A 15,374-nucleotide genomic window follows, 5' to 3' on the forward strand; every position below is an offset into this window, starting at 1 on the left:
TTCCTGCACCTACAGGACTTGAACATTCTTGAATGAATGAATGAATGAAAATAAATTCAAAGCATATCACATTCTCAAATGATGGGAAGGTGTGAATTGCAAAGCGTAACTAACTGATCTGATAGAAAAAAAAAAAAAACACACACACACACTCTCTCTCTCCCTCTCTCTCTCTCTCCCCCCCCTCCCTCCCCCTCCCCCCTCTCTCTCTCAGATTTAACATGTTTCCTATCTTGATGGCAAAATTTCGAAAAATCATCAACGCCATGTTGAAACTAGTCAGCCAGGTAATGACTGCCGACTTAGCTCTGGTATCGCATCTGCCTCCAGACTAACTGGCCCAAGTTCGATTCCTGGCAGGGTCAGAAATTTTCATGTAAAATTTCTGCCTCGAGACTAATCACTAGATTATGCACCAATATGCCTGGGTTGAAACCCAAATCTCTCCGCAGTGCTTATGAAGAGAAGGAATATGTCACTGTTGATAGTGATTCGTCTATGGGATGGGGACGTTAAGCCTGGCGGCCCCCTTGGTGCTATTCGACAGGAGTAGGCTATGTGCCAGCACCGGGTTTCCTCTTCTCCCTTACCATCATCCTTAACCATTTCCTACCTTACACTCACCCTAGTACACGACATAACTCTTCACAGATACACATCATGCATTGTGTGGCCCAACAAAGTGGTGTGCAACTTAAAAAATGAATCACATTCCTGCCATCTATCCGCAATATGCGGAATCCGAATCACGCAAGTGAAGTGGTGATTAACACAGTAAAGAAACTGTAACGTTAATCAGGGAAAGATGTTGTTAGTAGGGCCTATAAGATATTTTCACTTTCCTTGCCACTTTGTTCCTAGTTATCTTTCGTTTTGGTGTAATTCTTCTCATATCTCCTGCGCTATGCACTTGGCACTTGTTTACTGTGTGTGAAGGTCACCCACTGAGCATGACTGGCGCTTCCCAGTTCAGTCGCGATGAGGCGCGCCTGGTCCTCGGTTCTCAACAGCAGGCACCTGGCCAGAGGTACGAAAAATATATTAATTAAGATATTGGTGAAGTATGAATATTATTAACAGTTTACTGTTCAGGAATTAGACTACTGTTGTAGATCTATGTCAGATTTACAGTCAACAGTAACAGATTTCAACATGTGACATAATATTAAGCCTTTGTGTTGATAATCGTACAGTCAGATAGGAATTTATAATAATCGGCACTTAACGAGATGAACCCAGAAGGAGAAAGAATTTATTTATTTTTTTTATTTTAGTAGGTTATTTTACGACGCTTTATCAACAGCTTTGGTTATTTAGCGTCTGAATGAGATGAAGGTGATAATGCCGGTGAAATGAGTCCGGGGTCCAACACCGTAAGTTACCCAGCATTTGCTCATATTGGTTTGAGGGAAAACCCCGGAAAAAACCTCAACCAGGTAACTTATCCCGACCGGGAATCGAACCCAGGCCACCTGGTTTCGCGGCTAGACGTGCTAACCGTTACTCCACAGGTGTGGACAGGAGAAAGAATGGTTAAAGATAGTGGAAGACAGTACATTTTCGAAACATTTTTTTCCCTTAAAAATACCGTACTCTGATTTATGAAAAATACATTGCAATTTGTCGTAACTTTAATGTCGTGCTTTATTCCATACAAAAACTTTTATATCTTCGGAACTATTAATGCTACATGCTTGGTATTTGGTACTCGCATTATTTAGACTATCACGAAACTTTTCTCTGGATTATAAATGTAATTTCGTTGCGGTTTAAAAATCCGCCTTTATGAAAGTACCCGCTATACTTCAGAAAACCGCGTACAAAGACCGTGCAAATTAAAAGTGATTAAAACATGTTTTTTATTGATGGCACAATGGTAGATAAATAAGTGGGCGTACATAAAAAGGATATTTTCCTGGAGCAAAAATAAATAATTTAATAAAGCAATAACGACATGATTATGTAGTTACGCAGTATTCTGAAGTCGTTCCAAAGTACCTCTAAAACTCATTCAAAATGTAATTGATTGTCTTAAAGTTTTGAAGCAAATGTTAAAATTGTGCTAAAGACATTAAAAAAACGTGGATTTAGGAGTAAAATGTGGACTTTTCTATTGGCAATACATAGTTTATGGCTTACTGTGGACTTGCAGAGCCATACAGCATGAACGCTAGCAGTTAATGTGTAATAATAGTTTTACATTATTAAGCCTTTCAGTGCAAAATTTCAATTGCTTCTCCTGAAGAATGACATCCATCATTTTTGCAGTGAACTCTTACGAGTGGCTCATACTCAGGAGGAGCTCTGATCTTCCACCAAGGCGGCCGGGGTTCGATTCACTGCCAAGTCGTTATGAAATTTACATCTAAGGAATTTTGTCACTATTGAGAATTTAACGCTCACATTCACACACTAACAATACGTACGTGTTTTAATTTTCTGTTAAAGTAAGTGACCAAGTTCGGTATTGATTATGTTCGTAATGAACTCTGTGGAGTTTGCTACAGATCTGTTTGCAGAGCCTTTGGCTTTGTTTATTGAGACCCAACCTTTTTTATCTGCTATCATTTCCCTTATGTAGTCTATCATTTTTGTAGCAAACTGAAATAGTATTTCCGTAACATCGAATCATTTGGCAACTTTCTCTTTCTATATTTTTCTATAAATTTTATGCAAAAATTGTCACGTCTGGATTTAATGTTCCTAAAATGTTAATGTTTTTTGTATTCGACAGATAATGGAGAAAAAATAGGAGTATAAGGGTACAGTACATCAGTTATTCATAGATTTCAAAAAGGCGTATGACTCGGTTAAGAGGGAAGTATTATATGATATTCTTATTGAATTTGGTATTCCCAAGAAACTAGTTCGATTAATTAAAATGTGTCTCAGTGAAACATACAGCAGAGTCCATGTAGGTCAGTTTCTATCTGATGCTTTTCCAATTCACTGCGGGCTAAAGCAGGGAGATGCACTATCACCTTTACTTTTTAACTTTGCGCTAGAATATGCCATTAGGACAGTTCAGGGTAACAGGCAGGGTTTGGAATTGAACGGGTTACATCAGCTTCTTGTTATGCGGATGACATGAATATGTTAGGAGAAAATCCACAAATGATTAGGGAAAACACGGGAATTTTACTTGAAGCAAGTAAAGCGATCGGTTTGGAAGTAAATCCCGAAAAGACAAAGTATATGATTATGTCTCGTGACGGGAATATTGTACGAAATGGAAATATAAAAATTGGAAATTTATCTTTTGAAGAGGTGGAGAAGTTCAAATATCGGGAGGAAATTAAACACAGAATAAATATGGGAAATGCGTGTTATTATTCGGTTGAGAAGCTTTTATCATCTAGTCTGCTGTCAAAAAATCTGAAGTTAGAATTTATAAAATAGTTATATTACCGGTTGTTCTTTGTGGTTGTGAAACTTGGACTCTCACTTTGAGAGAGGAACATAGGTTAAGGGTGTTTGAGAATAAGGTTATTAGGAAAATATTTGGGGCTAAGAGGGATGAAGTTACAGGAGAATGGAGAAAGTTACACAACGCAGAACTGCACGCATTGTGTTCTTCACCTGACATAATTAGGAGCATTAAATATAGACGTTTGAGATGGGCAGGGCATGTAGCACGTATGGGCGAATCCAGAAATGCACATAGAATGTTAGTTGGAGACCGGAGGGAAAAAGACCTTTAGGGAGGCCGAGACGTAGATGGGAAGATAATATTTAAGTGGATTTGAGGGAGGTGGGATATGATGATAGAGACTGGATTAATCTTGCACAGGATAGGGACCGATGGCGGGCTTATGTGAGGGCGGCAATGAACCTTCGGGTTCCTTAAAAGCCATTTGTAAGTAAGTAAAATGTTAGCTGAAGAATATAATGCGTGCAGTTTTGCGTTGTGTAACTTCCTCAGTTTTCCTCTAACTTCATCTCTTAGCCCCAAATATTTTCCTAAGCACCTTATTTTCAAACACCCTTAACCTCTGTTCCTGTTTCAAAATGAAAGTCTAAGTTTCATAACCATACAGAACAACCGGTAATATAATTGTTTTATAAGTTCTAAGTTTCAGTTTTTTTTAAAAGCAAATTGGATGACAAAAGCTTATTAACGGAATAATAACAGGCATTTCCCATATAGCATTTTGATTTTATCTCTGCTTTAGTGATACTCTGTTAACAGTTGACAACATCAAAAAGACGGACATACTAGCTTTTTAGGAAGTATTAGCTCCACTAAAGCGAAGATCCAACTAAGCAACATCTTGTTGCACTGAAAGTATATATGAACGGAGATCAAGCTGACTTGCTTTGGACTCCTCCTTTAATTTATAATCACTTTGAAATTGTTCAGTTTAGTTCTTCAGTCCTTGATGTTAACCCATGATGAATTTATAAAAGATATGGCTGGTAGGCTATAACTTGGGTTTTATTGTTTATGCTTGATGATTAAACTTCTGTAGCAGAGGATTTGGATGATTTTTCAATGTTTGTATAAATTTGAGTTTTAAATTTTCCGAAAAGTCTTCAATTGATGCTATGTCCAAAACTACATATAAAAATTTATTGGATGTTGTGTAATCAGCTCCAGCAATTGTGCGCAGAACTGTTCTTTGTACACCACACAGTAGAGACCCATTGACAGATGACCAAGCTGGATATGCATATAGGAGGCTAGCTCTGATTATTGTTATATAGACAGTTTTCTTAGTCCACAAACTCAGCGATGGCGACTTGAATAAAGGATACAAACGTTGAAACATAGCATATCCTTTGGCAGCAATTTTATTCATGTGAGGCTGAAAAGAAAGTCTATGGTTTAAAAGTATTCCCAAATGAGTTGTTTCTTTTTGATTTGGAATTACTACATCAAACGAAGTTCATTCGATATGTCGTCCGGAACGCCATCTGTCTGTGGCTGACTCCAGCACTGTCACCGATCCCGTTCTAGACAGCCAGGTCCTCGATAAAGATTTTTGAACGGTGTGTTTTTGCATCGCACTGTTTTCAGGGTCCACCAACCCACCCCTGGTGCAGGGTAAGCTGCGCCTGTACAGCATGCGGTTTTGCCCCTATGCCCACAGAGTGCACCTCGTGCTGGACGCCAAGCACATCCCGTGAGTACACGACGCACGCTTCAGAATCAGACCTTGTAAACTTTGTGCCCACTCGGAACTAACATGGCCGTCGCGTGCAGGTACGATGTGGTGAACGTCCACCTGAAGGACAAGCCGGAGTGGTTCTTGGAGAGGAACCCCCTGGGCAAGGTGCCCGCCGTCGAGCTGGAGTCGGGGGACTGCCTCTACGAGAGCCTGGTCATCGCAGATTATCTGGACGAGAAGTACCCGCAGAGACCCCTGTACCCCAAGGACCTCGTGCACAAGGCCAAGGAAAGGATGTTCGTGGAACACTTCGGTCAGGTACGGTCCTCAGTGGTCTGATGGACACTGTGTTCGTGTTCCAGAGCGGTGGACCCAAGAACACTTGGTAGGGATTGCCAGCTGTTTCTTATCCTTTATTTCACGTCAAAATAAACTGAGTTTTCTCCTGAACTGTAGGAGACAGACAAACAAACTTTCCACCAATCATAAAACAGACCCTGCTGATTGATTGATACCTACATTAAGTACCTAGGATTATTTTCTTTCAGTTGATAATAATTAAATAAGAGCTTTTTTTTTTCTCAGAAACTATTTGTAAGAACTTAATGAAAATTTATTTACACACATTGTTCATTAGTAGTTTGACATTCGAGGTGAAAGATTTTTTGACATAAATCTTTATTTTTTGTATGAATGTGAGTATGATTGTGAGTGTGCCGGGTTAATATTAATTAACCAATCATCACAAATATAAAAATACATCAGGACTGTCGCTGGGCAGTAACCTGAACACACGCTTCAGCGTCACATTGTTGACAAGTAACTCCATCTGTTAGCACAACCATAAAGCATCTAATAGATGCTATAGAGTTACCAACAACGAAAAAAAAATTCTTTATTATCTTGTTATAAATTTATTAACAGCAATTAATATCAGGCTTTGACTTAAACGGCATTCTCTTGTTTTATACATTGTCAAAGCCTGCTAGTTTCCCACTGATTAAGTTATTTCTTCATTGTTTTTATACATAATTTTCGTATGGAAATGCTAAATTCCTACACAGGGTGTAATTATAGGCTACTCTTGTGGAACAGAACAGTGGTAATTTAATCTGTAAGTATGGAGTATTGTTGTACACTACACTTTATCTGGGATACAGTCCTCGTAATTGGTACGAATTTACTTGTGATGTTGTACCATGCTGTTGTGAAATGGGGCCCAAAACACAGACTCTCAAATGCTGGCTGAACGTGTTGCCAGGTTGCCCGGAACTTGCTGAAGTTGCAGCGCAGCCCTGACAACGAGCATCTGGAAGCCGTGCAGACGGGCCTGGACGTGTTCGAGAGGGAGCTGGCGTCGAGGAGGAGGCCGTTCTTTGGAGGTGCGTGCTTCTTCCTTCACAGTCAGCTTTCATGCAGCATAAGTTAGCATCTTCCTGCTCCATTGCCTGGAGTTTCCTAGGAGCTATTTTGAAATCCATCTGTTGTGTCCAACTTGTAAGAGAGAGAATATGGAAGTAGCTACATGATCCACTCGAAGCTCTACCTCCATTACATAAAATGAGGAACTGACTAGCCCTGAAATGTGATCAGTTTCAGAAGCTGTCTTGTAATTCCTTTTGGTGATACATGTCCCTGATTTATGATACGAAGTCATTTATATCGTCATGAATACAGACACCTGTAACACTAATGATTTGTTAAATTTCTTAAGTAAACAACTTTTGATATGAATACGTCCAGTACTAGGATACCATCCCAGAATGTCAATCGACACATTTTGAGGCCAGTTTTGTCGCGCCTATAATTTCTAAACTGCAGGACATAACATTATTGTAATAAAGTAAACGAAGGATAAAAGCACCCAACGTGACCTTCTGTTCGAGCGAGTGACGTCATCTAGAAGGAAGGGAATTTCAGGTACGAATTGGCAGGTCGCGCGGCAGCCGAGGCAGTGCAACTCGAGAATGCGAAGCGATAGAACGTTCATACTGATGCCAAACTGTTTGCACCTAAACAGGGTACAATTTAAATTGAGTAACAATGAGCAGTCGACAAGTTAAATTGGAAAAATTCGTGAGTTAAGTTGAGTGAAGAGAGAAAATTCTAAATGTCGAGATATATGCAGCGCAAATGGGAACGGACGTATATGCAAACGGTAGAGCACGATGGTACTATAGCAACCGACATGTTATTCCCAGGAATATGTAATTTCCTTCCCATGCCAAGAGCCACTTTTAAACTGGCTTGTGTTCTGTTCCCAGGCGAGGTGGCCGGCATGCTGGACTACATGATCTGGCCCTGGTGCGAGAGGATAGACGCCTTCGAGCTGTTAGCTGGCCATCAACTCCTGCTGCCCAGGAACAGATACAGCCTGCTGGTAAAGTTTCAGCACTGCCTTCTTTTTCTAGTCTGCAGGCTGTCGGAATAGGCCTACTCTGCCCGCCATGATGCTCTGTGCTTTGTTAGGGTTGTCGCCCCGCTCAGTGAACGTTGCTCGGCTCCTCTCATGTTCCCCAGATCTCTGCCTGATGTCCTTTCCATGTTCAGTATTTCACTGTGGTCGATGTAAATGATTTTTTAATGTTTCACTGTATTGGTTTCGCAAGTACGAGCAAATATAACCAAAGTAGTAGTAATAGTGGTGGTGGTGATTTGTGGTTGGTGATCATTGGTCGTGGTTGGTGACGCTGGTTGGGATGGTGGTTGGTGGCGGTAGTGGTTGGTAGTGGTGGTTGGTGGTAATGATTGATGGCAGTGGTTGGTGATGGTGATTGTGATGGTTGGTGGTGATGAAGGTGGTTGGAGGTGGTGATGGTGGTGATTGTTGTGGTGATGGTGGTTGGTGGTGATGATGGTGGATGGTTATGGTAATAGTGGTGGTTGGTGGTGGTGATGGTGGTTGTTGGTGCTGGTGATGGTTGGCTGTGGTTGGTGGTGATAATAGTGGTGGTGATGGTAGTGCTTGGTTGGTGTGTTGGTGGTAATGATTGATGGTAGTGGTTGGTGATGGTGATTGTGATGGTTGGTGGTGATGAAAGTGGTTGGAGGTGGTGATGGTGGTGATTGTTGTGGTGATGGTTGGTGGTGATGATGGTGGATGGTTATGGTAATAGTGGTGGTTGGTGGTGGTGATGGTGGTTGTTGGTGCTGGTGATGGTTGGCTGTGCTTGGTGGTGATAATAGTGGTGGTGATGGTAGTGCTTGGTTGGTGTGTTGGTGGTGGTTGTGGTAATGGTGGTGGTTGGTGGTGATGGGGTTGGTGGTAGTGGTGGTTGGTGCTGGTAATGGTTGGCAGTGGTAATGGTGTTGGTTGGTGGTCTTGTTGGTAGTGCTTGGTTGTGGTGACGGTGATTGTTGTGGTGATGGTGGTTGGTGGTGATGATGGCGGATGGTTATGGTAATAGTGGTGGTTGGTGGTGGTGATGGTTTTGGTGGTGTCGGTTGTGGTGATTATGTTGGTTGGTTGTGGTAATGGTGATAGTTGGTGGTGGTGATGGTGGTGATTGTTGTGGTGATGGTGGTTGATTGTGGTGATGGTGGTTGATTGTGGTGATGGTGGTTGATTGTGGTGATGGTGGATAGTAGTTCATTTAACGACGTTTTCAACTGCAGAGTTTATTCAGCATTGAAACTGATCGCTGTAAAGAAATGACAGGCAATTTTTCTGGACTCCTCTAAGTTTCCAAATTAGTTTACTGAATTGATTTTCACTTAATACGTTAAACAGTAGTTTTATTCAAATATCTAATTAACCTTAATTTATAAATTATTAAATTCTAATAGTTCTCTGTACATTTCTAATGTACCATATGTAGACTTGATTGTGAAAAGGAAGGCTTGAAAAGTTTTAACTCTGCCAGGTAAAGTGAAATATATTATTATTATTATTATTATTATTATTATTATTATTATTATTATTATTATTATTATTATTATCATCATCATCATCATCAGTTATTACTATTATCCACAAAAGATGTGTTAGTTTAATTGGAAAGGAAACTGAATGGCTTTTTTCCTTATGTTGTTGGCGGGAAGTGAACTTGTCACGTCGCTAAATATCCGGGAAGACTCGCAAGACAAGTGGGTGTGTGGTGTAAGGAAACCATTGACATAAAAATGAATGACTAAATTCTCACGAGAAAAGTGGATTGATGTCGTAAGAGTTCGATGGCCCACCTCTCCAACACAGCGCGGTATGACTGAGCTCGGTAGGCTGCAACTTCCATCTTGGGCGCCATTCAGGTGGACGCATGGCGCCCACTCTGTTCAGGATCTCCTCTGAATACTCCCTGTGGTCCAGTGGCAACCGTACTGGGTTCCTGGATTCAAACCTTGCTAGAGCCATTTATTTTAAAGGCTAGCAATAAAGCAGCATTGTTTTCCCTGGAAGGGAAGTAAAGTTATTGATCCTGTGTCGTAGATTTACTGCAGGTAAAAAACCAAAAACCTTTCTAATAGGATTGCCAGTCCCCGTCCACGTTGAATTTCGGCGCTGATTAATCTGTAGACTACAATTGAAAGCAGAATACCACAACTATAACTTGGAACAGCCGGAATAGCTATAACAAATGTAAAATGTTACAGTAAAATACAAGTGTTGAAGTGAACAACAAAGACAAATGAATAAAATACAATCTCAACAACAGTAAGATCAACAATAGCAAAGAGGACTGAGTACAATAACAAAAACTGTAAATACTACAATAAAATGCGATCGCAATAACAATAAGATCAACTGTATCAATAAGAAATAAATACAACAATAGCAATAACTTCCATAAAAACATTAACAACAATATCAATAACACCCACCATTTCCTTTGTCTTCACTGATGGTTGCAAGCTAAATCTAAAGCCTTAGTTTTTCTGAGCCGACGCACAAATCCGGACTAGTAGTAAGATAAACCAAGGCTTAAGAGTAGGAATACGTAAAGTAGAAAACTGCGAGGAATTTCTGTTTCCAATACTATACGTAAGTTAGTTGTCATTGTTATTTGACTTCTTTTCATGAGACAGCGCTCATTAAATTTGCGTGTTTTTACAGAATGAATGGAAGCTGAGAATGATGGATGACGACGCAGTGAAAATCAGTTTCATTGACCCAAAATATCACGCCGAATTCATCGCCAGCTTCGTAACTGGAAGCCCAAACTATGACATCCTAGCTGAAGATCAGAATTGTAATAAGTCCAAACTATGACACCCTAGCTGATGACCAGATTTATAACAAGTCCAAACTAGACATTCTAGCTGATGACCAGAATTATAATAATTCAAAACTATGACATCCTAGCTGATGACCAGATTTATAACAAGTCCAAACTAGGCATTCTAGCTGATGACCAGAATTATAATAATTCCGAACTATGACATCCTAGCTGATGACCAAATCTATACCAAGTCCAAAATAGACATTCTAGCTGATGACCAGAATTATAATAATTCCGAACTATGACTTCCTAGCTGATGACCAGATTCAGATTTATACCAAGTCCAAACTAGACATTCTAGCTGATGACCAGAATTATAATAATTCCGAACTATGACATCCTAGCTGATGACCAAATTTATACCAAGTCCAAAATAGACATTCTAGCTGATGACCAGAATTATAATAATTCCGAACTATGACTTCCTAGCTGATGACCAGATTCAGATTTATACCAAGTCCAAACTAGACATTCTAGCTGATGACCAGAATTATAATAATTCCGAATTATGACATCCTAGCTGATGACCAGATTTATAACAACTCCAAACTAGACATTCTAGCTGATGACCAGAATTATAATAATTCCGAACTATGACATCCTAGCTGATGACCAGATTCATAGCAAGTCCAAACTAGACATTCTAGCTGATGACCAGAATTATAATAATTCCGAACTATGACATCCTAGCTGATGACCAGATTTATAACAAGTCCAAACTAGACATTCTAGCTGATGACCAGAATTATAATAATTCCGAACTATGACATCCTAGCTGATGACCAGATTTATAACAAGTCCAAACTAGACATTCTAGCTGATGACCAGAATTATAATAATTCCGAACTATGACATCCTAGCTGATGACCAGATTTATAACAAGTCCAATCTATGACATTCTAGCTGATGATTCCTGGCTAGAAATCCATAGGGACTTGATTTCTAGCTGATGTTGACGTTGTTTGAACTGGTTAAACATTTCTTTTGTGCCGGGTGTAGGAATGGAAGTGTCAGAAAAGATATGCAGTGAAGTGAGGACAGAGGTCAGCGAGTTCCGGTGCGCGGTTTAAGTAGCAGCAAAGTGATAGCCACCATCTCACGGTGAAGGACCGGGCTCGATCCCTGCTGGAGGATGCGTGTGCTGCGAGTCAACTTGCTCTTCTTTGAGTCTGGTGCGTTAAATATGCGGGAACCGACACTGGCTGAGTCAGGGAGCGTGCTTGGCGTGATGTCAGCTGCTGTTGCGCAACTTGGTCTGTTGACAGAGGAAGCGCGCTGCCAAGAACAGGTTCTGCTGGAGGAAGTGCCGGGCTTCCCCGCTCAGTATCGCCGTGCCGTTCTCGGCAATGGACGACTCGGAGGCCTGCTACAGGGCGCACGCGCAGGCGTTCCAGCTGCCCCTGCTGGGGCTGCTGCTGGCCGTGGGGGTGCCGGCGAACGCCACCCTGCTGCTGTTGTTCGCGCGCCACGCTGAGCTGCGCACGGCGTCCAACGCGCTCATCCTCAACATCGCCGTCATCGACCTGCTCAACCTGCTGCTCAACGTGTCCCTGTTCCTGCTGGACGTGGTGCTGGTGCGCGCCGGCACGCTGAGCGCCCCGCTGGCGCCCTGCAAGCCCGCCGGCTACCTCATGGGCTGCTTCACCGGCCTCAGCGTCTTCTCGGTGGCGGCGCTCAGCGTGTTCCGCCTGCGCAGCGTGACGTCACCGGGCCTCGGCCGCGCCTCGCTCGTCGCCGCTCTGCACGTGGCCGTGGTCTGGGCGCTGGGGCTGGCCTGCGCCGCGCCGGTGGCGCTCTCGTGGGGCGTGACGGCCGACGGGAAGTGCTCGTACGTCAGCAGCATCGAGCTGGTCACCTACTGGAACTTCGCCGTGTTCTGTGCGGCCCCGATTCTGGTGATAGCGGGCACCTACACCGCGACGGCGGTTCGTCTGGCCCGAAGTGCCAGGGACATGCCGGGGGAGCCCCTCGGCCAGGGCGCGCACCGCAGGGCCCGCAGGCGCAGCGCTCGCGTGCTGGTCGCCCTGACCGTGGTGTACGCGCTGAGCAACGGTCCCTACTTCGTGAACGGCGTGCTGGTGTACCTGGACGTGTGGGCGGACTACGGCATGCAGGCGTGGGTGGCGCTAGACTTGTACTGCCTGTCCTTCGCCAACGCGATGGTGAACCCCTTGGCTCTCTGCTGCACCTGCGCCAACTTCCGGCGGCGCTTCCGGCGCTTCTGGGTGCCGGGCTTCTTGCGCAGCGCGCCGAAGTCGGCCTCCACCACGGCCAACACCGCGTCCGTGTTCCAGATCAGCAGACACGTGACCTGAGCTGAGCTGTGCACGTCAGCACGAATCATTTTGTGATCCGAGTTCCGTACATAAACATGACTACAGAATTATTTCAGTAATCTGTGTTTGCTCTACACCTTTTTCAGCTGCCATTCAGGACAGCCCAATTGTATTTAAGGTTAATTAAGTTGATGTTGATGTTTATTGACATTTCTGGCTTTCAGCCACAGGCCTTTTAGGGCCTTATACGCGCAGGATGCCCTCTCCAGCCATTGTACATAAATAATAATAAATATATATTTACATACTGTGTATGACACTATTTCTGGCATAAGTGCCAGTACGTGTGTGAGTGCAGTGATTGGCTTTTTATTTATTTTATTTTATTTTATTTTATTTTTTACTTTTTTTTTTAATTATTTTGGTGTAGACCTAATTTGTTAATTTGCGATGCTTAAGGAATGGTGAACGGGACAAGAGTTCGGGGTAAAAGATATCAGTTGATAGACAATGTTAAGGTATTACATGGGGAGATTAAGAGGAAAGCAAGAATGGGAAATGCTGGGTTTGCAGTTAAAGACCTGCTCTTGGGCAGAACACTGTGCATACATACATACATACATACATACATACATACATACATACATACATACATTTTTTTATGTTTTTAAGTTTCCCCTTCCGGTGGCAGAAGCGTCTGAATGGTTATGTAGACTTTCATGGTGTGGTGTTGTTTTATTGATCTGCCTCTCTGTTGCTGTCGTGTGTCCTCTCAGACAGTATTCAAATTTCCAACAGTGTTTGCGGTTTTGTTTGTGTGTTTTAGTTTGGTGGTGGGGGCTGGTGGTAGTTTCTCCAGTGTTGTTCTGTTGTTTGTGTTCCGGGGATTTGCGAAGATGTGTTGTGTGAATTTCAGGAAAGATCAGCTGTAATTTAGATTTTTTAAATTATAAATCAGTCCCGCGCCGTGGCGTCGTGGTCTAAGGCATCCCGCCTGGGACTCGCGTTACGGAATGCGCGCTGGTTCGAGTCCTCATGGGGGAAGAAATTTTCTCATGAAATTTCGGCCAGTGTATGGGACCGGTGCCCACCCAGCATCGTGATGCACTTGGGGAGCTACGATAGGTAGCGAAATCCGGTTGCGAATGCCAGCTATAACGGCTGGGGGGATCATCGTGCTAACCATACGATACCTCCATCCTGGTTGGATGATCGTCCACCTCTGCTTCGGCATATGGGTGTGAGGCCAGCAGCCGGCTGGTCGGTCCAGGCCCTTCACGGGCTGTAGCGCCACGGATTATATTATTATTATTATTATTATTATTATTATTAATTATAAATCATAAAGCATCCGATATAAGTCAGAAAACAACCAATTGTGAGCCCAATACAGAAAGCGTTGTAAACTGTGGTAGACACCCTGATTGTCTTGATTACCAACCAAATTATCTATTCGGAATTTCAATTGCGCAATCTTAATTACATTAATTCATTAATCTTAATTACAATTCATTTCTGAATTGCGTTTGACGCTTTCTGAAATGCAGTTGACCTTTCCTGAATTTCAGTTACACAATCTGAATTACATGCGACGTATTCTGAAATTCACTTCATTAATCTGGAATCTGAATTGGCTCGCAAAGGTATAGATACTGTGAAAGTTAATATTTCTCAAAGATAATTTTATTTGACAAATGAAAATGATGCTAAGTTTTTCAACACTGCATTGTGGTAATGTCGCGATAACCTGTACATGGCAATCCACGATAGTACCGAAGCATTATGACGAAACCAAGACGCATATCGCAATCATTATTTACGCCTAATTATAATAAAATAATCGGACGTTTGAGCAGAGTTCTCGGAAATTGTAGTCATGCAGGAAACTTGCAATCAGTCCGTAGCTTTAGGTGTTTCATGTCGATACGTTGTGTTATCTATGAGGACCCCCGTGACGTCACTTAAACCAGTATTCCAATACTCCAAGCGTGCAACTAACGTTACACAAGAACGAGAATATTTGGTGGCATTTTCTAAATGTTCGTGCAGAACTGTAGCCTAAGCAATTTATCAGGCGGTGGAATTTAAGGTTCACACAATACAGACGTTCCCGGGGTAGCCTATCTAAAGTCTGGAAATTCGTATGAATGTGAGTGTGATAGTGAGTGTGCCGGGTTATTAATTAGCCAATCTTCAATATAGAACACAATATATCAGGACTGTCGCTGCCCAGAAACTTGAACACATGTTTCAACATCACATTGTTGACAAGTAACGCCATCAGTGAGCTCAGCCAGAAAGCACTAATAGATGACAGTTAACAGTGAATTAAAAAAAATAATTTAGACCTATATGGTATAACGATCCAGCCAGTAGGTCTAAAGAAATAATTGTCATCATCAAATGCTCTTCGGATTGGGCCGTTGGGCCTGTTCCGTCTCCTGGATTCAGCTGGTCCCTCCAACGCTTCTTCGGTCTGCCGATGTTTCTCCTTCCTCTTGGTGTGTAGTTTAGGATGTTTTGTGGTATTCTTTCTGGGGGCATTCTGATCACATAGTCGTACCAATTTCTTCTGTATGTATCTAAAATTGTAGTTATGTTTTGTATTTTTAATATGTTGTGAATATCCTCGTTTCTTTGGTGATCAAGAAGTGTATAACCTGCTAGTGGCCTTAAGAGTCGCATCTCTGCTGCTTCTAGTCTTCTGATCTGCTGTGAGGTGAGTGTCCATGTTTCAGAACCATATAATGGTGTTGGTACGATTAGTGTTTTGT

At 42.3% G+C, this 15,374-nt stretch overlaps 1 protein-coding gene across 1 annotated transcript; it reads left to right on the forward strand.

Moving 5' to 3' along the window:
- Positions 1–947: 947 nt before the first annotated feature.
- LOC138713069 (pyrimidodiazepine synthase-like) lies at positions 948–10,566 on the forward strand. Its single transcript, XM_069844809.1, has 6 exons — positions 948–1,027; positions 5,018–5,123; positions 5,204–5,426; positions 6,370–6,490; positions 7,373–7,488; positions 10,159–10,566. Exons 1-6 carry the CDS (start codon positions 979–981, stop codon positions 10,312–10,314), a joined length of 771 nt encoding a protein of 256 aa, XP_069700910.1. The 5' UTR covers positions 948–978; the 3' UTR covers positions 10,315–10,566.
- The last annotated feature ends 4,808 nt before the right edge of the window (positions 10,567–15,374 follow it).

This window comes from Periplaneta americana, chromosome 14, assembly GCF_040183065.1.
Source record: "Periplaneta americana isolate PAMFEO1 chromosome 14, P.americana_PAMFEO1_priV1, whole genome shotgun sequence".
Classification (NCBI taxonomy): Eukaryota; Metazoa; Arthropoda; class Insecta; order Blattodea; family Blattidae; genus Periplaneta; species Periplaneta americana.

Excerpts from the sequence above, each read along its gene's own strand:
- LOC138713069 (XM_069844809.1), top strand. The coding sequence starts at position 979 with ATGAGGCGCGCCTGGTCCTCGGTTCTCAACAGCAGGCACCTGGCCAGA. Across the intron at positions 1,028-5,017 it reads CAGCAGGCACCTGGCCAGAG|GGTCCACCAACCCACCCCTG; the intron begins GTACGAAAAATA and ends CACTGTTTTCAG. Across the intron at positions 5,427-6,369 it reads TCGTGGAACACTTCGGTCAG|GTTGCCCGGAACTTGCTGAA; the intron begins GTACGGTCCTCA and ends ACGTGTTGCCAG.